The 26,227-nt window shown below is 44.1% G+C and overlaps 1 protein-coding gene across 1 annotated transcript; it reads right to left on the reverse strand.

Moving 5' to 3' along the window:
• Window positions 1-872: 872 nt before the first annotated feature.
• On the reverse strand, window positions 873-25,387 carry megf10 (multiple EGF-like-domains 10). Its single transcript, XM_076029219.1, has 25 exons — window positions 24,601-25,387; window positions 18,754-18,889; window positions 17,146-17,247; window positions 16,311-16,411; window positions 14,507-14,599; window positions 10,382-10,628; window positions 10,083-10,203; window positions 9,528-9,664; window positions 9,021-9,233; window positions 7,060-7,234; window positions 6,443-6,563; window positions 6,026-6,189; window positions 5,789-5,891; window positions 5,324-5,470; window positions 5,052-5,186; window positions 4,723-4,851; window positions 3,856-3,984; window positions 3,621-3,749; window positions 3,131-3,259; window positions 2,590-2,817; window positions 2,328-2,443; window positions 2,076-2,196; window positions 1,924-1,968; window positions 1,551-1,760; window positions 873-1,138 (listed from the first exon to the last, which is right to left on the reverse strand). The coding sequence occupies exons 2-25, from the start codon at window positions 18,870-18,872 to the stop codon at window positions 972-974; spliced, it is 3,381 nt and encodes a 1,126-aa protein (XP_075885334.1). The 5' UTR covers window positions 18,873-18,889; window positions 24,601-25,387; the 3' UTR covers window positions 873-971.
• Window positions 25,388-26,227: the final 840 nt, after the last annotated feature.

A 26,227-nucleotide genomic window follows, 5' to 3' on the forward strand; every position in this document is an offset into this window, starting at 1 on the left:
ACGTGGTTAGTTAACACAAAATGTACTTACATGGGTGACTTGTCTGGAGAATGGTTTACAAAAAAGAAAGAAAATCCAAAATCACAGATGAAAGAAATCTGCCACCCTGAACAGCAAACTCCCCTGGTACAAAGAAGAAGAAAGCGTCCAATCACGGGTAACGAACGATGACGAATGTTGATTGTCAGGTTCTGCCTTGTGGCAACGGTTGATTTACACACTGGATAAGGCACCAGACCAACACAGAGAGACAAACCCACCTTCCACACTCACACTCACGCCTACGGAACAATTTACAGTTGCCTTTTAGCGTAAAATGCATGTCTTTGGACCGTGGGAGCAACCGTAGTACCTCCAGAGAACCTCTAGAGAACCCTCCAGAGAACCTACAGAGAACCTGCAGGGAACCTCTAGAGAACTCTCCAGAGAACCTCTAGAAAAACTCTCCAGAGAACCTGCAGAGAACCTCTAGAGAACCTCTAGAAAAACTCTACAGAGAATCTGCAGAGACGCAGGAAGAACATGCACACCACAAGTCCTGGGTCACAACTCAACCTGTGGCTTCCTTACTGTGAGATGCTAACCACTGTTCCATGGTGCTGCCCGTCTGTGGTACTACAACTTGCACAATTTGTGTAGTTAAGACTTTCAAGGCGTAATTATGAGGGTATTATGGATCACTGATCAAATGTCTTTTTTCCCCCACACAGTGAAAATCGTATCTCCAAAATAGCTGTAAAGCTCATATATATATGTATATATATATATATATATATATATATATATATATATGTATATATATATATATATATATATATATATATATATATATATATATATATGTATATATATGTATATACATATGTATATGTATATACATATGTATATGTATATGTATGTTCATCTCTTTTAGAAAAAGTATAACAGCATGAAAACGAGTGAAGCGAGCGTCCACTCTGTCGACGGGGGACTCATTCGCTGTCGGGCTCCGTGCAGCCGGAGGGCGGGGCCTCTCTGGAGGGCAGGAGGTCGTAGTGGGAGGGGATGTGGCCGTTCTTGGGTAAATCGTACAGCTCCCGGCCAAACTGTTTGTGGCCACTGTTGTCTTTCGCTGCCTGGCTTGTGGTTGCAGTTGGCTCTGGGGGAAAAAATAACAAACAAAAACAAAGCAAAACAAAAGGTGAAGTTAGTCGTTTCCAAACGTTGTGTGCCACTCGAGGTGCTGCAGCCATAAACCCATGCGGCTCAAAAAGCGTTATTCCCATAGACCGCAATACAAAAAGAAATGCCTGTAAAATGGCTGACTAGACGACTGTGACCTGAAACTTAGTTCAGAATAAATCTTTCCATTGCAGCTTTTTAAGTCAGGGACTTTTAATATGTCAAAAAAAGATAAAAACCCAGAGAATCCCAAGAAAAGTGTTTTTTATTCCCCGCGTGACGTCACAGCGTCGTACGTTGCTGCTGTGTCTGGGCTCGTTCTGATTGGCTGATGATGATGATGACGATGACGATGATGGGTGACCTTTACTTTGTCCTTGAGTACTCACCAACTTCATAGACATTTCTTGTATTTTCCGGGCCGCTGTTGCTTATTTCAGCGTATGGTGAGTCCCGCCTGGCCGTTGACTTCATCTCCACGTAGCCGCACTCGGTGTTCTTGGCCATCAGCACGGGCGGGTCCTTGATGGTGGCGTACGGGTTTTCCGAGCTGTTCAGGGAGCTGGTGCTGGCGCGGTAGTGTGTGCTGTCCATCAGATCTGTCAACAGTCAACAGGTCAATCAAAACCACGTTGCACTCTGGCATCTTACTTCCATAATTTCCTTGGATATTTGATATTTCAACAAAACTCTATCTATCTATCTATCTATCTATCTATCTATCTATCTACAGTAGTCATGGCTAGTGATTGTAGCACCCACCTTGTAAAGAGTTCCCCAGGTATCTTCTATCGACTCCGTAGGCTCCTGTCGGAGAGAATATTTACAGTGAGAAAACCAGGGTTGTGAAAGAAAGATTTTCTCAAAACTTGGAGAAAAGTATCAGCAAATGCTGCTGTATGTTGGAGTCTCACCCAGGTCGCTGAAGCAGCTCGTCCGTTTCCAGTCTGGGGGCAGAGTGCCCGAGTGATTGACGTGAGGAGGCTTTTTCCTGTGATCGAGGTTCTTGCTCAGGAACAGGTGGTTGTTCTTTGCCTTCAACGAGATCCAAGACACACGATTCATCTCGCAGAAGATCCACATGAGACTCATTCCGTCATAAATGGTTGCAACGGACATGGACTCTGTGTATACCTCTTTATTCAAACACCAATTCAAACTCCTACCTTTCCGTATGGACAGGTGTTCAGGTGCGGAGGGCTGATGCACTGGGTGAGAGTGTGGTAGCTGGGATTGGAGAAGTAGCTGCTGGGCAGAGGTTCGCACGGTGGCGGGCGGGCGTCTGAAGATGAGAGAGAAGAGTGACAAACTTTCTCCGGGATTGCACCGACTGAAGTCATCCATCACTCAGAGGAAACCCAGTGATCACTGACTACAATTTGATTGTGAGTATTGAGAGTAGCAAGTAGTAGATGCATGATGACGTACCAGAGATGGTGTAGTCTGCAGGGACCCTCATAGCAGGGGAGTAGGTCACCGCAGGCATGCTGGGCTCTTTGCTCTTCTGCTTTCTCCTGTGCACGATGAAGAGGAGGAGGAAGAAGAGGCCCAGCAAGACCAGCACGATGATCCCCGTGATGGCTCCGATCTGGTACGTGTCCATCTGTATGGCCGCGCTGGTCAAACTGTTGAGACTGCCCACCACCACCACGCCAGCTGCAAGGGGGGGGGGGGGGGGTTCGTTTCGAGTATTATCTCTCATTGCACTGTTGGCTGAGTCACAACCGAGTTTCTTGATCAGAAATCTTGAGTCCACCCAGTCCGAGACCGAGAACCTTAAAAAGTGGTCTCCAGACCGGTCTTCAGACTAACACCAATCTCCAGTGCTGCAACACTTCTGCATTCATCCATTCATTCGTCTGTCCTGGAAACTATCCCAGTGGAAACTGTTGCAGTTTCCCATGACTCCAACTGCCAATTGGAATAGAGTGAAAGTGAGTCGGGAAGACTTGGTACGATTAGAACTTACCTTGGTCACAACGAGTCCCCTTCCAGCCTGGGCTACAGTAGCACGTCCCAGTCATGTGATCGCATGTGGAGTTATTTTGACAGTCGCACACCTGGCGGCAGCCGTAACCATAAGAGCCAGAGGGGCACTCTAGAAATTAAAGGAGGAGAAGAAGAAGAATGCCTTTATTTATTCCACATTGGGGAAATCTTCTTGGTACAACAGCATATACAGTGCAAAGACAAGTGCAGAGTGAAAAGAAATGAAATATATAAACAAGTTATTTACATAGCTGAATAAGGAATGATCTGCCTGCAGAAGAGGAGAATTAAGTTTTTAAATTTGTAAGCAACAAATGCACAATTCTATTACTGAAATATTTCGGTAAAAGCTCTGTAAAGACTGAGACAATTATCTTGCTGCGATTCAGCACTGAGCAGCGGTTGGAAAAATCCAAAATCATAACCCCCCCCAAAAAATCCACATCTGCAGACGGAAACGCCCGACGTACTCTGTTCGCAGAGGCGGCCCATGAAACCTGTGCGGCAGGTGCACAGTCCGGAGATGTGGTCGCAGTCGCCTCCATTCCTGCACTGGCACACCTGGGAGCAGTCTTTCCCAAAGAAGCCCAGCGGGCAACCTGCACACCGTGGAAGCGTAGAATTAGGCCGACAAAACTCTGGCCTGCAGGCCATATTTGGCCTGTATGTATATTATGTGTGTGTGCAGGCGACTGACTGACTGACGTTGAGTGCAGTAGAGGCCGGTCCATCCTGGGGTGCACTTGCATTCGCCATCGTAGGCGCTGCAGTAGGCCCCGTTGTGACAATTACATGTATGGATGCAGTTGGGTCCCCACAGAGCAGGTGGACAAGCTGCAAGAAAAGGTGTAATGTTCAGTTAAAATGAAAAGGTCCGTAGCTTCACGCCGTTCCTACGTGCTGATGAAAAGTTTCATCCATTACCCCCCAAATAGTAGCACCAGCCTGACGCAGTCACGCAACAGGATTGTTATGGAACTTAACTCACGGTTATTAGTCTTTAACTGACACTGATAATTAGTGAAATTAACTGTTGAATAAACAGTCTGTAACCAAAACATATATCTTTCACTGTCACACTGGGCGGAAGGCGAGCACCTGGTGAAATGTGGGCCTATGTAAAAACATGCAAACTTCATCCAGACACCTGAGGTAGCAGCCCTGGCATGTTACATGTTAACCGGCAGAGGTCACTGTTGAGCTTCTGGAAAATATGTATTGGTCAATTGATTTAAAAAAAAAATATATATTTATATCTTCAAGTCATGCCCTAATTATCCAATGCTTGTCGTTACACTAGTACGCAAAACTAGTTTAGCACAAAATGGGTCACAGGTCGGTACAGCGGCCGCATCACCGCAGACACAGCACCAATTGGCCTGTCCATCTCACGCTCCATCTCTCCCTCAAGACCCTGAGATACTTGAAGTCCGCCACCTGAGGCAGGGGCTCCCCACCGACCCGGAGATGGCAAACCACCTTTTTTCCGGTCGAGAACCACGGCCTCCATAAAGGTTTACAGGTTTCATATGTTGCATTCATTCATATCTCCTTGGCGTGACGTGAACTCACGCTGGGAGCAGTCGCTGCCGATCCACCCTGGGTAACACTGACAGGAGCCGTCGATGGGGTTGCATGTGCCGTTGTTGGTGCAGCTGCAGCTCCAAGCACAGTTCTTGCCAAAGCGTCCACTAGGGCAGACTGTGCCCAAGGCAACACGTTGAGGAGGGAAGATATTGATAAATATATCATATATTAAATCAAATTAAATATAATATGAAGCTACTTAATTACTTTAACATTAACATTTTAATTTTTTTTCAAGATGAAGTTAGCAAAGCTGTTGTGATCAATCATTCCTCCAAATTCCTGAAGCTTTTGAAGAGCACACTGCTACTCACCCTCGTTGCACAGCGCCCCCCTGAAGCCCGGGAAGCAATCACACTGTCCTGTGACGTGGTGGCACGGTCCGTTACTGTGGACACACTGCGGACACGTCTGGCTGCAGCGGTGGCCGAAGTAGCCCGGAGAGCAAACTGCAGAGGGAGGATCAGTCCCATCACAACCACAGCGACTCATGTTCCCACTGGGGGACCTTCACAGACCTTTAGAGGTCTGCGAAGCAAGTCAGCAAGTTAGAAGCAAGATGAAAGCGCAGCCGTGCAGTACTTACTCCTCTGGCAGGTGGCGCCCCTGTATCCTGGGGCGCACTCGCAGGTGCCTTCATCTGGAGAGCAGGAAGCTCCGTTCTTGCAGTTGCAGGGGAGAGAGCAGTTGGGACCCCAGCGGCCCTCTGCACAAACACTGTCACAGTGAATGCCTATGGAGTGAAAGAGATGGAGGGGGGATTTATTATAATATTGCATATATGTTTATGCATATGTATATATATGAGAGGGAGAGAGATTTTTTGTTACATTATATGTATATGTGCATAGATGTGTGTGTGTCTCCTTGGGCAAGACATTTAACCCTAAATTGCTCCCAATGGGGCTGGCAGTGCCTTGCATGGCAGCAGCCACCCATTGGTGTGTGAATGTGTGTGTGAATGGGTGAATGGAAGGTCACTCTGGCAATGTACATGTGCAAGGCTTCAAAGGCGGCGACATTGAAAAGTGTGACTAGGTGTTGGTCTTACCGGTCCAGCCGGTGAGGCAGTGACAGTGACCAGTGGAGTGGTGACATCCATCAGCGTGGCTGCAGTCACAGCGCTCTCTGCATTCTAAGCCGTAGGTGCCGTCCTGCAAACAGCATCAACACACCGGGGGCTGTAGTTTAGATTGAACTGCTTATCATTTTCCACTCAAAAAGGACGATGTTGAATTAACCCCTGCCGTGCTGCTGAGGGCCGCAGGAGGTTGAGCCACGCTCTCACCTGGCAGCGGTGTTCGCACCTCTCCCCTCTCCAGCCCGGAGTGCACGTGCAGCGGCCGTCCAGCGCGTTGCACGCTCCTCCGTTGCCACACTTGCAGGTGAGGTTGCAGCCTGGGCCCCAGGTTCCACTGGGACAGTTGATGGAGCAGTCCAGTCCGAGCCAGCCTGTACCATCCAGAGTATCGGGAAGATTTCAACACGCGGCACCAGCAGGATTCAGTTAGATTTGTTTCTTTACTAAGGGAATGAATAATAAATGTGTTTGGCCATGGGGTGAGTCAAGTCAGAGAATGCCAGAAACGAACGGATACGATTGACTGTCTTTGTATTAATTCAACTGAAAACAACCACGTCGTCGGTTTGACATCCTGGTGTTCCACCACCGTCTGTCTTCCCTTCCCTCGATGCCTTTGCTCACCGGGAGTACAGAAGCACGAGCCGTCCACCGGTGAACACTGGGCTCCGTTCTTGCATCTGCAGCTGGAAGAGCAGTTGGCCCCGTGTTTTCCCTCGGGGCAGGTGACAGAACAGTCGGGACCCTGCGAAATGTCAAGGCGAGGAAGTGGTGAGCCAAGACTCCACTGTCAAACCAGGAATAAAATAGTGGTTGATGGTCTTTACATTCGCTAAAGACGCAACGCCCTCCTCCACCCTGAGAACAGTGGTTGCCAACCGCTGGAGTCTCGGTACCCACATCGTTTTTTCCCCATCATGAAGTCGCGACCCAAATTTATTCTACGAAAAATAAAAAGCGGTAGCCCACTTTCTATCATGTCTATTAAATTAATGAAATGATTGAATTGAATTGTAAAAATAAATGCCCAACATTTTCTCCGTCAATATATATACTTAAAATTCCTTTAACAAAAAAATAAAAAAATAAAAAAAAAATATATATACAGTATGTATATGTATATGTATGTGTATATATATGTATGTATGTATGTATGTATACTTTCACATGGATGATGGATTCCCACATTAGACTCACTCACAACACTTTAACCGGTAGATGTGATTCTGAGCTGTTTTTACCGTGAAGCCTGGAGCGCAGATGCATTCTCCGCTCACGCTGTGGCAGTCGGCGCCGTTCTGGCACCGACACACCTGCTGGCACCGCTGGCCGTAGAATCCCGGAGTGCACGTCTCGTTGCAGTAGAGGCCCGACCATCCGGGCCGACACCCGCACTCGCCTGACATAGGGTGGCAGCTGGAGGGGGTTAAAGAGAATCACATACCACGGTCCGTAACACTTTTGTAGTAGTAAATTGTTTACTCCCGGCTCCGCTGGGAAATCCCACGGTAACTTTTTCAAGTTAACAGCTTTCGTGTAAACAGCCTAGCAGCTGCTGGCGTCGGAGCGCTGGGCTAATGGAGACGTGTCTCCCCTTAATGGTTTCGCTCCTCGCTGCGAGACCCTGGTGTTTAGTTTACATGCTAATTTTAGTTTTGTTGGGGGACAAAAAATATTTTAAATTAGACGGGCTGATAATAGGTACTTGGGGAAATGAGTATTTCTTTAAAAAGCCCCCGCAGGTGTCTGGGAGAACTTGTTTGGGTTTTGATTACAGAGGCTAATGGAATTCTTGACCTCTTTTTTTTTTATTTTTTTTAAACCAGTTAAACTGTGATGGTGGCGGGTGATTTTTTTTTTTTTTTTTAAGTTGCAATGCAGGCATGAACTAAAATTAAACCCTGTTCCGGAGCTATGCGATATGTGTTCAGAACGATGGCGGTTATCAGCTTTCCATGCAAATCCACAATTTGTCCTTCGGGCCCGTCGTTTAGCTCGCGTTACTGAGCAGTACAGTATGAGAACATGTTTGTAGGAGTGAAGCGTACAGTTTGAGGAATGTTTAGAAAAAACAACAAACATATATTGAATCAAAACTATAACATAACTTTAAAAAGGGTGTAGATAGTTTGTCAGATCTTTAGAAAAGAACTGACAGAAGGGCAACGCTAATCGTAGGGCAATGCTAATCCAGCAGATGTGGCAAAAGTATTCACATGCAGTCCTCAAGTAAATTTTTCAGATACCTGTGTAATAAAATACTAGGACTGATTCAACTCCTATGATCAAGTAATAGTAAGAAAGTACAGGTTCTGAAATATGATTAAAATAAAGTTTTTTTTTGTTTGTTGTGAATGAAACATTACGTTCATTGATAATTCTGCAAAAATAAAAAAAAGTTGTGCCAGAATAATCTGGGCCGAACTGGTCAGAGGTCTTGCCTTAGCATCTGGATCATCATTACCAGCTACCAGATACCTGAAAAATCTACTCAAGTACAGTAACAAAGTATTTGTACTTCGTTACCTCCCACCCCTGAACAGCCCCCCTCAATCCAAGGTCATGTGTCAAGCAAATGGTACCGCGGTGGTCCGGACCTGAGAGAAAACCCAGAGTTGTGCACTGCGGTGGCGTGACTCTGACAGGTGGACTCTCTGCTCTGTTTGTTGTCGCCAGTGGCGCCACCTACAGCTGACTGGCCAAAGACAGAGCTTGAACTGAGGAAGAGCAGAACAGCTGCCAACAGCTGTGCCGGCCCCCCCAACCAATAGCAGCGAGTCGTCTGAAGCGAGAGCGAGTCTTGTGTTTTAAAGGTCTATTGTGTAATATTCAGCTTGATTTATGATTTTTGTATATTGCTCCCAGTCAACTGCCATCTTGCACCGCCATATTTCTAAGGAGGCCTAGTGTGGACAATCCAGCTGCCTGCCAGCGCCTTTTCTAATTAGGGTGAATGCTCACTTCCTCAAATAAACCAGCGAAGAAGAAGGTGGACGAGGAATCCAGGTTTGGGTGTGCAGGCCACCGTAGTTCACGGGGAGGGGAGGGAGAGTGAAAGACGCTGCAGTCTGAAATCAAACCACTTGCTGTTGCTGCTTCTTCTTCAAAATCTCCAACTATTACCCACTTGACCTTGAGCGGGGGGGGGGGTATTATAGAGGAAGAGCAGCTCTGGACACCCCTTCACTTTGCTTGACAGTACCTGTGGGTATTCCGAGGATGGCACGGACATTTCCTCTCGCACGTGAGGCCGTAGTTTCCTTCAGGGCACAGCCGGGTGGCGCAAGTCTCCCCGGTGTAGCCGGGCTCACACAGACACATTCCGTTGATGTGGTAGCATTTGCCGTTATTCTCACAGCGACATTTCTTTGCGCAGCCAGCGCCGTACGTGCCAACTGGACACTCGTGTTGGCAACTGTGGAGAAGGAGACACATCAAGGCACATTTTGTTTTGTTCTGGTGTCGCTGGTGTCTTACACGAAACAGCTTTTCTAAGCTCACCTAACCTTACTTTTGGCAGTATGTCAAACTTTTTTTTTAACAAAACTTTAACCATTGTCATAAAATTGTCTTTTATTTCAATGTCTATGATCTTAGTTTCCTACTCTTTACTGTGAAAGCGAGCTTACTCATTTTAAATGGAAAAAAAAAAAAGGTATACGTAAGCAATATAAATAAATAACACAATGCTGCCAAATGTTAGTCTTACCGTTCACCTGTGTACCCGGCACTGCAGAGGCAACCTCCAGTCGACGACACACAAACACCATTGTTGTGACACTGACACTCCTCCAAACAGTTTTGTCCATGTCTGCCTTCTGGACAGGGCTGACCACATACCGTACCCTTTACGCATAGACCACAAAAGAAGCATACATTCAGCTTTTATCATGTGAGAAGCTCGAACACCTCAAATCTCGGTCAACATGCCTGCGAGCTACTGTGACCTCAAAATGCCGTTCGTGCTGACTAGACGCTGATCTTCGTGCTGAACTACCTGAACTTTAAACATTTAACTTGTGTGCGGTGTCACGCTTCTGCTTGGGGTTTGTGCGTTCGTGTTTGTGCAGTGAGATCACTAAAGCAAAGATCATCTGCATATTTCGTGAGCTAGGTAGATAGGTAGATGGATGGATGGATGGATGGATTGATTCATTGATTGATCATTCCATCATTCGTTGCATCCAGCAGTCATAAGGATCATTTATCCACTTTACTTTTCATCCCGATCACTCTACTGAGTCTGGGAAAATGTTGAACATACCATCCACCCTGCCGGGCACGAGCACTTTCCAGTCACATGGTGGCACACTCCTCCGTTTTGACACGGGCATCTCTCCTCACACTGCTGCCCATGCTTACCAGGAGGACACAGGTCTTCACAGCTGCAAGCAAAAGAGAACAGACACGCAGCGGATACCTCAAAAGTCTCATTCAGAAATGAACTTTCAGAAACCAATCCGTGAGTTTACCAAGCAGTATTTCAAACGCAACTGTTGTTGTTCGTTTTTTGTTTTTTTTTGTTTGTTTTTCTTTCTCTGCGGTACATTCCGGTCTACTTACAATGCCCCTGTGTATCCAGGAGAGCACTGACATTCCCCGGTCACATGGTGACAGGTGGCTCCGTTCTGGCACTGACATTTCTGGAGGCATCCGTTGCCATAGGTTCCTGTTTCACACGGGGCCTCGCAGCGCCAGCCCCTGTACCCAGGGGTGCAGATGCAGGCTCCGGTGATGGGGTTACACAGTGCGTCGTTCTGGCACTGGCACCTCTTGGTGCAGTGGGGCCCCCAGTGGTTACTGTCGCAAGCTAGTGGATAAGTGAAGGAAAATAATTTAGATTCCATGTTACATCTTAGCGACACATCTGTGGGATTCTCTTCTTTTTTTTTTTTTTTATCAGTTAACAGTCGACTACTGGACATCTCGGCAGTCCTTCAACGTCTTAATGTCTCCCTGATGGTCTGAAAGTTTGATGCTTTAGTTCTGAGCTGCACTGTTCGGACAAAAACAAAAACATCAAATTTGACACTGTGCTCCGCGCCACCACATTGTAAATTACACTCTTGAAGCCGAAACCAAAGACCTGCTCCTCATCACTGACATGAAAACCATATGCTTGCACAGCCAGAGACTTAATTATTCTGCGGCGTGGCGAACTACGGCCAAACCCATCTAATCAACCTTTGACTGCCGGATTTAAGCCCTAATTAGACTTCGCCTCTTGCACACGAGACAGATTTGCTACACATGTGGACTTTCCATTACCACTGGCACTAAAGAGCTTGACCAAGTTTACCCACAATAAAGTTGCGGACTTAAGGTGTTGGGCCACATGTTTGTTTCTCATGCGCCGCACCAGCATTAGCTCTGGGGGAAAATAGAAGCAAGTCGGAAAGGTCGTCAGTCAGAAGAGACCTTTCATTATGGGACTCTCATCAAGAGGCTCAACGTGAGTTCAGAGCTGAAGAGTTACTGCGACCCAGCAGGCATTTAAGTGTTTACTGCTGCTCAGCTTTATTATATCTAATTTAGCGGCGCTGGCTGTGACAAAGTTTGACAGAGTATTAGACTGACATCCCTTAAGGAGCAAATGAATGGATGGGCCAACTTCCAACATATTTGTGTAATTATCATAGATTTACAACACGATTACCTCAGACTAGGGAAGACTTAGGTGCATCTGTTTAAATTAACTGTCATTAGAGGAAATGAACGATCCCATATTAAAAAAAAAAAAAAATCCATTCTTTACCAACTACACAGTGGTGGTATCAACACCAGGCTCTCCTATTTGAGATCCTGATATTGACACAGACTCATCTCCTAAACTCTAAAAAAACAAACAAACAAAAAAACAGTTTCTCCTCTGTTTGGTAAGATTCCACAGACTTCGGTGTAGCACAGAAACAGGATTTTCATGATAGGCACCAAGAGATTTGCTATTTCTCACGCATTACCCAGCTTCTGACCTGACATGTAAAGTGCATCCTCTCTTCCCCTCAGGCTGTCTAGCCCTGACAAACAGTTGTGAGGTCTTAGGGGGGGAAGGATGGGTGGGAAATAAAGGAGGAAGGGGAGATTAAGATGCCCCTGTAAAACCTTTGTGAAACCTGACCTAGATTAAAGAAAGGCCCCGGACTCTGGGGTTTTCTTTTTTTTTTTGTAGCTTCTGGTCTGCTTGTCAGAGAACAAGAGAAGCGTTCCCTTTTATCTGCCTATTCACGACGGGCGGAAACAAACACGGAGACTGTTTCAGGATTGAGTTACAAGGACGCATGCAGTGCAGTGCAGTGCAGTCTGGGGACGGATCTCTCTCCCTCGAAACCTAACATCCACCTTTTTTGTGGCTTTAAAACCAACTTACACTGCGAGCGCGGTGTGCCATGTTACGCTAGAGAAAAGAACTAAAAAGTGAAAAAAAAAAAAAAAAAAAAAAGGAAGCCCTGAGCCGGTAATGTGAGCGGCCAGTTGTTCAGAGTTGGCCCAACTGTGACTGTCTGGGACAAGGACCAATGGTTTTTTCTGCATCCATTTTGTAATTACCCAGAATACCAGGCACGGTGTACTCATGGGAACAGAAGGGGTCGGCGGGTGGAGGGCGGGAGTGGGTGGGTAGTGGCAGCCCTCCAATTTCCCTTGTCCGCTCGGAATGCATGTCCCCCACTTTTAATTGCCAATACTACTTTTCTCAGCCCTCTTCAGTTTGTCTCATTTCATGTTTGAAATGAGACAAACGTCGAATACATGGTTTTATAAGTAATCTAGTCGCTCATGTAACTTAATTAGCAATATTCCTCACATAAAAAGAGTCTCAAGAATTGAGATTGAATCTATTCAGGCTAAATACCACAGTTACTGTCTCTTGGTAATGGGGGGGGAACCTTGTTTAATGTAAATTTTAAAAAAAGACATAGAACTTCCGGTGTCTGGTATGATGTCACAACTGCTGTTTTGTGTTCATGGTTATGGAAGAGTACTCATTAAAAAGCATTTTCAAGTTCCAGTTTACAGTTCAAAAAATCTGATTCCAATAAAAAACTGCAATAATGTCTTAATTGTCCCCCTTTCATAATAGTGTGGTTTTATTCCACAGCAGTGACTCAGGGTATGTGGCGTTTCTTCGGTCTCTTCCAAGTAATCACAGCAGTGAGCCAGAGCAGTTCACAAAACAACAACAACAACAACACTCCCAAGAGTCGCATCCAATTATCAGTTCAATTACACCACAATCTAAATTTGTTGATCCATAAAAGCTCCTCTCCAGCCCCTTCCAGAGTCCTTATCACTGAGATATGACTCACATCGATTGTGATTGTGGCACCCACTGTTTAATTACTGCAGAACCAGACAAATACTGTATGACAATTTAACAAACACTGCATATGTATCCTGTGTAGGTCCTCAAATACACAGAAAACATGCTGTTGCGAACAGTGCTACAATCTTTAAGCTAAGGCGGCTTCATTGCAAGCATCTTGCTTCGTTTTGAGCATCATGTGTATTTAATCACAAGTTTCAGCGCCCCAGGTCATTTCCTGCCACACAATTTTCTCCTCTTATTATCCCCGCCTCTCCCTGAACAAAGCCTTCAACCATTTTGCCGTCTTGGTCCCCAGATTGATCATCAGACTTTTTGTTGGGGCTTGCTGACCTGTTAAACACAGTCAATGCATCTCACTGTGAAAACTCTGTGTTTTCCAAGAAGCACTAGAGTACGCAGACGCAGTGCTGTGTCTGTTGCCCAGCGATCGGCAAATCATCATCTTTGGAGATCTCGGGTACATCTGACAAATGGCCTGTCTGTTTAAAACCAACCAACAAACAAAAGTATTATTGGAAACAATTATTGTAAGGAAATAAAATAATTGGGAATGTGTCACACTCGGAATGTTGTGGGTCATAACTCCGGCTCGGTTTCTGCTATCTCTGAGACTTGCAGAGTGTTTGACACTCGATCAAGGGACTAATTGGACTTGGGGATCATTCAGTGATTCCGTGGTTTGGCATCAGTGCTGCTCACAGCTCCATCACAGGGTGAAATGGTTGGATGGATGGATGGATGGATGGAATATGGAGGATTTCAGTGATGATAAGCATTTGCTTTAATTGCCCATAAATCAATTTGAAAGAGGACCTATTATGAAAAACAGACTTTTTCCAGCATCATGTGTATTTTCCACCACACCAAGTAGGAAATATTACAACTTGTGCATTTCTAGATGGGCTGTTTGGATTTTCTACGTAAGAGGTGGAGCGCCTCTTTCTACGTAAGAGGCGCTGGTATGATACCAGCGCCTCACCCGTGGATGTACCTTAAGAACGTACTGATTTTTCCCAGTGGCTGTGTGTGGTATTGCGGAAAAAAATCCCAGGTGGCCCAAAAAGCATTTTTCCCAAACACAAAACAACTAAATGTAAAACGATTGACAGGATGCTACTTTTAACATGTAGTTTTACACAACATAAAAGTTTTAATGACGTAATCAAACTTTGCCCAAATGGTCTTGAACAATGTGTCTTGTTTGTGCGGCGTGTCGGAGCGTTGGTAAGGTTCAGGAACAGTGCAGTAGTCGGTAACACGACACCTCGGTTTGATTTTCCTCTCGCCAACAAGCAAAGCGGAGAACATCAGTCTCACAGTCAAAGACGTTACTTGTCACAGACAGCAGCAGCTGGAGGACTTACCGCTAGAACAGTTCGACCCTCCCCAGCCTGGTTCACACTGGCAGGTGTTGGGGGCCATGCAGTGGCCATGAACACAGTTTTCCGCACAGTGGGCTGACAAAACAAGGGGAGCGAGAGAAAGTTGGTTCTGTCAGCAACGACGACAAAAGAAAACAAGTACCTTGTATAAAAAGAAAAAAGCAGAGAGAGAAGGCGTGCGCAATACAATACATTCTTTCAGGCTTACTGTTTCCAACCAGGCTCTCCAGTTCTGGCCGGGACCAAACTGTCAATTGTCCAATACTAAACAAAACTGTACAAGGCTTGTAATTTCAGTCCCTCATAGGAGGTTGCAAAGCTTATTGCTGTGAATCAGAGGGAAGTCTGAGGCTGATCGCACAGCTGATTGGCTTCGTTACTTACTCGCTAAATAGAAAGTGTTGTCAAAATGTCCTTCTCAACACTGCCCCTTTTGAAGTGACAGAAAAAGTTGAGTTGCTCTCTGCGCAGAACAATAGCCATGCACTGGAAATCTGTCTTTGTCTCTCCTCACCGATCGACAAAGCTCAAGTACACAAACCAGTTCCTTAAATTAGACTGTGTGATTGTTTTTTTCATTTATCTTCACACACTATTATGCGGTAGGGCAAGCTGGCTCCATCTAAACAATGCATTAAAATGAATTTAAAACCAATTTGACTCCCTTAAAAAAAAAAAAAAAGAAAGAAATCTCAGCCTCATCTAAATGGAGCTCTGGCAAAGCCCACTTCCTGCAGAGTTGTGTTGGAGAGCTCAGGCAGCAGCATGTGATTAGTTCTTACACAAGAGGGCCTTTTCAGACCAAAACAAATCCCCCCCCCCCCTTTTTTTTTCTCCCCGAGTCTTTTATCATGGCCTCTGTGAGAAATGAACTGGGCTCCATCTGCACCACAGCACCCAGACAAACCTCAACCATCATAACAGCAGGATGTGAGCTGCCATTTGTTTTTTCCCCCCCTTGTCAAACTGTGTCTGCTGCACAACAGTTGTTGTTTTCATCAGTGTGCGGCGTCACACCTGTCGCCGCCTGCTGGCTAACAGTGACAGTCGGTGGTTGTGGGCGGGGGGGCGAGGAAGTAAAACCTTTGTTACCTGTAAAAGCCATTAGCTGCGTTTCCGTGACCCCTAGAATTTCGCAAAACCTAAATATGGCAATAAAAAACTGGTCATGGAAAGACTTCAAGTGAAACTGGCGCATTGTGTTTGACTTTAGCTTCTGATTACTGCATCTTATTTGCCAGTGAGTGTTTGTTTAACACAGGTTCCTCCAAGCCAGGATGGAGGCTAATTCTGGTTAGTGTAATCAGGGTAGTACATTGCCCCAATCAACCAATCAATCAATCAACTTTTATTTATAAGGTGCTATAACATGGCTTTTGCACTATCAAAGAGAAAACCAACTGATTTGTTTGTTCATTTTGCTGCATGTTTTGACATTTTACTTTTGTTTTAATCTGTGAAGCACTTTGGGTTGCATTCTTTTCATGCATGAAAAGTGCTATATAAATAAAGTTTGATTTGATTTGATTTGCTGTCACCAAAGAGAACAGGAGGAAACACAACTGGGGTGGAGAGGAATTACAAAAAATGAAGTCAACATAGAAAAACAATGTTTGTGATGGGTAAAGAACCGCTGTTAACTCAAGTTTTAATTGGAGTCTTGACACCACTTCCGATGCACACAAGTTGCTGAGACAAGGAGCACGTCTGACACGACCTCATGCCGTAGGATTTACACCCATGCATCCACTCGCTAGTGAGCTTGCATGTGTGTGAATACACTTACGAGAGCAGATCTCGCCATTCTCGTAGAAGCCCGGGCAGCACTGGGACTTCCTCCGGTACATGGTCTTCTCTCCTCTGCGATATGCTACCCGATAAATAACCCTGAACAAAAAGCAAGACAAAGACTCATTCATTAGAGCACATGGTAACGAATGCCCTGAAACTGTGTAGCAATTAAACAGAATGACAGTAAGCACCGAACTATCTGTTCACAACTAGTGACAACTAACAATAAATAGCGTTCCTGAAGAAATGACTGTTTGGTCCAAAAGTCCAAAAATGAAATAATTAGAAAACTACGCAATTGCACATTGAGTTTGTTATGTAGGTTATTATGTTCCTGAAAAACCGAAGGGATGTTTTCTCGGCGCTTCACAGTTGATCTCATGTTATGGTGGCTGTATAGAAGCAGCTGACAGAGTGCAATCATCTGACAGCATCACACACCACAAGGACACAACCACCATGAGCAGTGGCTTGGATTCTAAAAGCTCACTTTGACTCAGCATTTCCAAGAAAATACAATACAACAAATATATTATGGTCAAATGATCCTCATGCAATCAGGTATTGTGTGTGTTAATCTTCATGAGACCATGTCTATTTTCTGGGTTTGGGTCTTTGGGTTCATCATGAAATGCAAAATACATTTTTTGCAAAAATGTTTGAATTCATTTGTGCAAATAATGGGTCTGAGTGAGTGATGGACCTTTTTGATTTAAATTAAAGCATGACTCTTGGGCTTATGAACATGCAAACACAGCTATACAGTCATTTTAATAACCACCGTGCCCTGCACAGGCAACCAATTTTGGCCTGAATGACGTTGTCCTCACCTGTGACTGGTGCATTTAAACCAGTTGAGGATGTCCGTGCAGCTGGTGTAATAAACCTGATTATACGGATGAGCGTAGGATTCCTGCACGGTCACTGAGTAACTGAAACCACACAAAAATACAGGACAGTGATGTCAGAGACAAGCAGTTCAATCAGATACTGAAGAAGCCTTTTGGATGAGAGGCGAAACGTCTTCAAGATTGCAAGAACAAGTCCAGTTGTCCCAACTTAACCCTTGTACTTCAGTCAAATAGTGACTGTGAACACCATTTAGCTCTCTGCACTGTAAAGTTTGCGCCTGCAAACGGAGCTTGTAGCTTGCAGGCAAACAAAATAAAAAGGACCCAAAAATAAACTTGTGACTGCCTCGTGAGCTTTTCCCACCCCAAGCAAGGAACTGCACTTAATGAGGATTGTCAAACTGAGTATGATCATTTCCTGTTTTTAAAATATACCTTCTATATTATATGAAATATATAAAGAGGCAGCTGTAGAAAGGCAAAACTCAAAAACGAGTCCCTATTTATGCAGTCCTGCAAACACACCTAGAAAAGAATCTTAACCAAACCTAATCCTTTCTGACAATTACACATGAGAGTCAGAGTGGACGTTCAGCATCCCCTGACAATCACTTTTTTCATTGTAGAGATGGTGTTAAAAAGCACCAGGTGGCGGCATCTTCTCGAGGTTCCTGGATATTTTTGGGGTTTTCTTGACAATGCTTGTGAAATCAACCGCAGCAGAGTGCCATGGCCCTTTGTCCAGATCTGGCACCCGACACATCCATATATGCCCCACTATACATGGTCAACCTGACCTGAGATGCCCAGCAGCGGGTGGATACTTGTGGGTCAGTAAAAGGTTCATTATATGGGCAGGAATTAACCTGAAGCCTGACAAATCCAGGTCTCTTGTCCTTAAGAAAGGCAGGGTAAGCAACCAGTTCATCAGGCTCTCAGTCTCTTTCTGAGGGACACAAAGATTCCATCTGTGATCTTTGAGGGATCCCAGACACAGAATGGGTCTTTACAATCTGATTGCAGCTCCGCAGGTCAGCTGACCTCAGTTCTTGTCTTTCTACTGTGGACAAGTCTAAACTTCCCAAGAAATTCAAGACCTTGACCTCTTCTTCTGTTCAGCAGTCTAATGGAGGAGTCCTAGGCCACCACCTAGGCCAGGTAGGAGCCCAACACTAGAAAGAAAGTCCAAGCTCTTGGTCCTGTTGCGGGACTCATCACCTGCCAAAATCTGTCAGAAGAGGGGAACTATTGAGTACATTTTGACCTGCTGTCCCAAGGCCTTGGGAGATGGGCGGTACCATTCGGACCATGACCAGGTTCTGCAGGCAGTGGCCGATTCAATCTGTTCCACCATCAGATTCAACCATCGCACCCATTTACATTTACAGTTTTTTTAAGTGAAAGAACAACATCATAAATGTATTGATCTTATCGAGTCGTAACAACGCAGGACTTTGGACTCTGAGAAAGAATTAATAGTTTCAAAGGTCACAAATTCAGAATATAGACTGCACATTGAGCAGTGTCATTCTTCTTTTTGCTGAGCAAGTGACAACTTCACCAGCTGGTTGGAGCATGATGACTCACCTCTCCCAGTGGCTGCAAACATTGGGGTCTTCCAAGTGGAGGGATGAAGTGATGAATGGCAGAAAGCAGAAGGCCACAGTCAGTAGTGCGACTCTTTGGCAGCGCAGAAACACGGCCATATTGGTTACAGCTGCACCTTCAAATAGGAGGAGATAAGAGGGACACAGGGTTATTACAGAGTTATTACAAAATAAATATTTTGGGAAAGATTTTAAATCTGCATTTCCAATTTGGTTGAGAGTCTTAATTCAGAGATGAGGTAAGTAAACTACAAGTTTTCCAGACCTGCCTACATATACACTAGATATAGTATATTTTACTATGTATAAAGACTAGAAGTTTTTGAGTGAGAGCAAAACCAAAAGAGAATGTTGAGCAAGCAAATCTGTACGCTAACAAATACAAACATTGAGAAAAAAAATCACTGTACAATTACATTATTTGCTAGTAATTTACCATGTAAATCTCTGTATAAATGTATTGTTTCTTTGTTTTTGTGTTTTTTGCATTTTCAGGTGCCATTAGCCACAGGCGAACCTATTGGAGTCGGTGGTTTCAGGAAGGTGATAAACAAATGACTGTCCAGCTTGAATAGAAACCAGACTTCAAACACAGCCGTGCGGCTTACCACAGAACACTAGTGAGTAAAATATAAAGCCCAAACCCAGCGGCCACGGCCAAATTCTAATGGCTAGCAAAGAAGCAAAGACTTCATCACATGGGGGCCTCATTTTAGCTCCAATTACTTTGGGTTTCACAATTTCGCCTGCAGTTGTAAGAACTTCCTGGTCTGTCTGGAAGAGAGTTTAGAGCAACGAGTCCCAACTGGTGGAGTCTCAGGACCCACATATTTATTTTCCTTATCATGAAGTCGCGACCAAAAAAATAAAAACGCTGCTAGCCAACCTTCTATCATGTTGCGTAAATAAATTATTGAAATTACTGAATTGAATTGTGTGCCCTGCAAAACAAACAAAGATAAGTGGCCTCAGAGGATGAAAATCTCCAGGACGTGCGCGAGGTGGATGTTCTCTGAAAGAGGAGACTTCTACAAAAGGCTCCAAAATCTCTTTCAAAGCGACGAGTACAAACGTATCACTTCAGTCTCTGGAGGAGGAGGGACCTTGTTGGGGGATTTGTCAGCGCGTCCGCCCGGACGACGTCTGGTCGTCTTCCGATAATAAAGAAACAGATGTGGTAACTTTATCACCCCGGCTCGCTTGATGGACAGAGCTCTCCTCTCCTCTCCTCCTCTCCTCTCCTCTCCTCTCCTCCATGAGCCAATGAGGCTGAAGCTTGGAGGAAGATTAGAAGGACGAAGAGTTGGAGGAGGACGAAAAGTAGGAAGAGGATTAGGAGGAAAAGAAAGAAGAGGAGAAGAAGAAGGGGAAGGAGGAAGAGGAGAAGGAGAACGTAAGACGAGGAAGAGAAGGAGGAGAATTGGAAGGAGAAAGAGGGGAGGATGAAAAGGAGGAGAAGGCAGAGTAGGGAGAGTAGGAGTAGGATAAAGAAGTGTGGGATGAGGAGGAGGAGGAAGAGGTGGAGGAGGAGAAGAAGATGGGTTCCTCCAGCGGCTCGGTGGCTGCTGACAGCGTGTCTGCTCAGGCACTTTTATGGAGCCGCGGGGGTTCTGGGGGGTCCTTGGTGGGTCTCGAGGGTTCGTCCTCTCAGGTTTCAGCCAGTAAAGAGACGGCACAGCTGCAGGGAGCAGCACTGAAAACCCTCCCAACCTGGAACAACTGCGCCGCTCCACAAACAAGGGCGGCGCTGTGCCCTGGGCTGAAGGTCCAAGTGGAGCTGGAAACCTTCTGATAGTCACACCAGCGGCTGACGCCTCTCAGTCCCACACACTCTGCTGTTCTCTGTTCCGCTCTTGTTCCGACGTGCGCAGTTGTCGTCAGAAGATCCCACTGTTCCAAACTTTTAACCCTGCGTCGTATTATTTATAGAGCATTTTCGAATGAAAAAGAATGAAGATGGAAAGGAACGGGAAAGTCTGCCTTGGATTTTTTTGTGTGAAGAGAAGTTTAAAAAAAAAAATATGAAAGCAGCAAAGTGTCGTGACTCAAATCAAACTTTACAAAAGGTCTCCAATGGATCCATAAGCCATTATATTGATGATTTGCTATCACATGATCAATACACATCCGCTATTCCGATCTCCTCTTCCGTCTCACCGTGTGGCTGCATTCACTGTAACTGCCTGACCAGCTTGGTGCATTATTGGTCCAGTGTGCAAAATTTGGCTTGATTTATGATTTTCATATTTGTAAAAGCTTAACATACTGCCCATAAATACATGAACAAAAGTGTATACTAAATACTTTCGTAATTAGTCTGCGAACTTGCATCCTCACATTAACCAATTAAGAAGAAGGTGAACGAGGTATCCAGGTTTGGGTGCGCAGGCTGCCGTAGTTCACTGGCAAGCTAAGGAGGGGGAGGGAGAGTGAGAGATGCTACAATTTTGACTTGATGTGTACATATATATATATGTATATGTATATATATATGTATATGTATGTATATATGTATATGTATATATATGTATATGTATATATATGTATATATATGTATATATATGTATATGTATATATATGTATATATATACGTATATATATACGTATATGTATATGTATATATATGTATATATATACGTATATATGTATATGTATATATATATGTATATGTATATATATGTATATATATACGTATATATGTATATGTATATATATATATGTATATATATGTATATATATGTATATGTATATATATGTATATGTATATGTATGTATATATGTATATGTATATATATATATGTATATGTATATATATGTATATGTATGTATATATATATATGTATATGTATATATATGTATATGTATGTATATATATATATATATACATATATATATGTATATGTATATATATATATGTATGTATATGTATATATATATACGTATGTATATGTATATGTATATATGTATATATATATATATATATATATATATATATATATATATATATATATATACATATATATGTATATGTATATGTGTGTATATATATGTATATGTGTGTATATAAATGTATATGTATATATTATTGTACTGTGAGTATACACTTTAATTAATATATTTATGGCAGAATATGAAGCTTTTGCCTATAAAAAAAAAAAATCACAACTGAATCTTTTATACAGCCACTCACAGCAGTTCGTGTTTAGGCATGAACTTGGTTGGAAATCAGTCTCGACGTCACGTCTTCTCCCCCCCCCCCCCCCAGTTCCTTTCATCTGTGACGGCGGCCCCGGTTAGGGCGCTAACTGGCCGCAAGTTGAGCCGCTTCCCATCATGCTCTCTTTTGGTCAGCGGTGGCTGACAAAACAACAGCTGAGGCTGACGATAAAGACAGCCAGCCACAGCTGTCTCTCTTATGGATGTTGGTCAGGCCTGACAAAGTGCTCAGGCTGATTACAGTACAGGGCTCTGACGGCCTGAAACCATCATCACTGCCACGATGCTAAGCAAACAGAGGAGTAGCAGCGGCACGTTCTGGAATAAAGCTTCCTGAGCAGGCCGCGCGCCATGGGAAAAAACACAACGTGGGAGCCTGTGTGTGTGTGTGTGTGTGTGTGTGTGTGTGTGTGTGTGTGTGTGTGTGTGTGTGTGTGTGTGTGTGTGTGTGTGTTGTTGTTGTTGTTGCTGGCCACTCTGTTTCAGTGGTCAGCTGTGCGTCCCCTGCAGTGTGAGCAACCCTTCCCTCTCGCTCTTTCACTGCGGAGATTCCACCATGTGTTTGTTTAAGTGAATGAAAGGGACAGAAACCCATTTGATCAAAAAACCTCTTACATTCTCAATGACATTTCAATTAGATCACTTCACAATTGTATCAGATTGAATTAAACAATTTAGATATTTTTTCCCTCCACCTGGATTTGCTCTTTTTAGAATATAGGCTGCAGAGTTGTTTCCTCAAGTCCTGCAAAAATACTACATATGTATTTATATATATATATATGTATAAATTTGGACACTTCAACCAAAAACCAAAGTTCAACCACATATTTCTGTGGTTTACTCCTGTTTTGCGAAGTTCCACTTATTATTTTTTTACGTGCTTGTCGCTACACTTTCTCACAAAACCCAACTGAGCCCAATCAGCCAATCAACCGTGGAGGAGGCAGCACAACGCCACCCTCTTATCAGACACATCCGAGAATAACACTTAGCCGGCGGCGCCTGCATCGTCGTCGCACATCACTTGTGCCTCGACCAATAAAAAGTCTCCGTCGCACAATCAATCAATCAATCGTTTGACTTTTATATTCACAAAGCCATAAATCACAATCCCAATTGGGCTAACCCATAATATTCGGCAACTGTGACAAAGAAATTAGACTCTGGTGGTGGTGGTGGCGAGATTCCGCACTGATCATTCAAAAAAAAAAAGGAAAAGCAAAAGATCAAAGCCCCCCCCCCCCCACCCCCCCACCCCCCCTCACACACCAAAACCAGCTCACATGATTCCAGTCTCAGGTTGTCTCATCATACACATGGGAACTGGGGAAACTCTGCTACTGTATCAACCTTCTCCCATGTCTGACATGAGCCAAGTACGGCGTCAACCATGTAAGCTGCACCACTTGAGCCAACTGACTTTTGTCGCTGTTGGGACACAATGCAACACGAGCACTTTACAAGCAAAAGACCATTTAACGCACATTTCCTGCTACCTGACGCTGGGTCACATCCAACTGCTGTCTGTTGTTTGCGCTTCTGTTTGGCGACAACGCGATAATGATATGAGGGACAAATGACACAACACAACACAAGGTGACTGAATTCCGCAGGAAAAATATGAAATGACGATACCATACACCAATACCATACAACCATACGTTTCGATTAAACGATACGATACAATGATACGATACGACGATACAATACGATACGATACAACTATATGATACCATAAACAATATTATACAACGACATGGTACGATAATACTATATTGTCAGTAAGGACAGTAAGGTCTACCACCGTGAGGCTGCTTCCACACACACACAGTGTGTCAGCAGACTGTCACAGCCCTGACTCGTTGTTGTTGTGCCTGGTGAGTTCACAACCTCAATGCACTCGTTAACGTTTGCGTGTTCCCGCCGTTGACAGGTGGTACAGCAACAGAGAGCAGACACAAGACACACAAGACTGGGGGGTAACATTAGAGATGTTCTGCTTTCTTATGCACAAACCTGGTCCAGATGTTGAAAAACAAGCCAGCAAAGATAGAAGGAAACAAGCAACGTCACCTTTGTTTCACTGATAACTCTACACTTATTTCTGTTCCCCTTTACCCCTGCAAGTCCACTGCAGGTTGACACCTGTTCTGTTTAGTTGGCACATCGACAAGGAGCCAGTGTTTCATTCCTGTTTTCACTTTCAATGATATCTGTTTGTTTGTTTGTTTGTTTGCAGGCCTGGGAAGACGGTGAAGAAACACCGAGAGGACAGAAAAGCTGGTGGTCCGTAACTTCAGGACCAAACTGCCCAGTGGTACGGACCACTAGAGCGCCCCCTAGTTGCAACAACCCCCGCAGTCTGCTTTCTTCCCAACATCCCAGACGCAGCGTTGGCGGATAACTAGAGTAGGGATAGTTGTGATTATGTCTCGGAAATTCCGGTTCACGTCTGGAACGCGTGGAGCCAGAACCAAAGCTCACTGCAACTTTCACATATTCAACTACAGCAACAACAAGAACAACTCCCGCGAAAAGTCAGTCACAGTCCAAAGTCCAAACAAACCCGCTTTGAACCATCACCCAAAATGAGAAAAGTTGAACTTACCTCACTTATAAGAGGTCGTGCGCATGGGTCTGTAATTCAGCCTTTTCATCAAAGTCATAAAAGCAAAGTCCCAAGAGTTAGTAGCGGGAGAAAGAGAAAGAAACTGCAGCTTCCTCCTCCTGAAGGCTCCCAGCTGTGTGGATGAGAAAGTCCCGAGCAGAAGCAGCAGCAGCAGCAGAAGCAGCAGCAGAAGCGGCAGCCAGAGTCTCATCAACACACTGACTGAAACATCTCCGCGCAAACACGGTCCAAGGCTGCTTCGGTGACGTCATCGCCGTCTAAACCAATGGTGGCGTTGTGGGGGTAAACCTTCACGCTCCGTCGCTTTCATTGAGGAGCACGTGCTAAAGGAAAAAAAAATAAAAAAAATAACAAGCTCATTTGTTGTTATCCATGAATAGCAATTATTGATCGATTATTGATATTTGGCCTTAATTTGGAGCAGGCTTCCCTCCACAATAAGGGAATGGCCCACATACTGGTCTGTTGTTGGAAATCTAGGGGGTGAAATGGCTCCAATCAAACCGAAAAGTGCGACCACTTGAACACCATTGCATATTGTATTGCTTTATCCACCATCTGGGTTTGTTCTCCTTCTGATTGCACGATGTTCTGTGGATGCTTTCTCTTCTATTTTGCGTTTTATTTATTTATTTTTACTTATTGGGGACTGTGGGTGCAAATTAATGGCTTTTGCTATCATGTGGCATGTTTGATCGGTTCAATCAATTTTTATTTGAAAAGTAAAAATCACACCCAAAGGTATCTCAAAGTACACAACGGAGATACTGATATCATTCTGTTATTATCCTGTTAATTATTGTGCACAAATGATCATTATTATTTCCAATTAAAGAGAAAAGTATAGTTTTGAGTGTATCTGAGCGCAAAACTGATACATGTGTTTCTGAAAGTCAGTCCTTATTTTGGAACTAAACTTCATAGGTCATTTTTGCTGAGATATTTTACCTTAATTGAAAATACATTGTTAGTTTTGGTCATCTGCAGATATACATAGAGTACATACTGTATATACAGAAGATATAATACGTGCACAGTACAGTACAAAAAATAGTAAAGACAGGTTACAATAGATCCAGTGTGTTGCACTGTGCCATCTAGTGGTCGGACTGTATATTTGCTGCCCTAATTCATCCCAATTTGCCAATGAACTATGGTGGTCTTCGCGCACACACAAAAAACATGGGTTGCCATTGACAACAAGCGTGTGGAGTTCCATATCTAGTTATGATTTCCCTGTAAATACAACAATTTAAACAATTTGTTTAGCTAGTTAGCAAAACTTCAAGTCAAGCAAGTGACTCTTGTAATATCTTTGTTAGCCTGCTGGCATATCTATTATTTGCACATACAAAAATGTGCCTTACAGAAGCGAAGATTTCACGTTATACCGTGAAACTGAGCCCTGTTTTTACTAGTGTGGCAGCAATGCGCTTCCGTACCGTATTTAGTGATTTATTTTCATGAAATCCTCATCAACATTCTTAATTCTTCCTTTGACTTGCACAAAACACCAATGATTTAATGGTCGATAGCTGTTTATTAGGAAAATAAATGATTTACCCCGTTAAAAAAAACAACTCAATTCTATTTCGGCACTGATTTT

The sequence above is a fragment of the Nelusetta ayraudi genome, unplaced genomic scaffold, assembly GCF_046127955.1.
Source record: "Nelusetta ayraudi isolate G7.1 ecotype Tasmania unplaced genomic scaffold, CSIRO-AGI_Nayr_v1 ptg000026l, whole genome shotgun sequence".
Classification (NCBI taxonomy): Eukaryota; Metazoa; Chordata; class Actinopteri; order Tetraodontiformes; family Monacanthidae; genus Nelusetta; species Nelusetta ayraudi.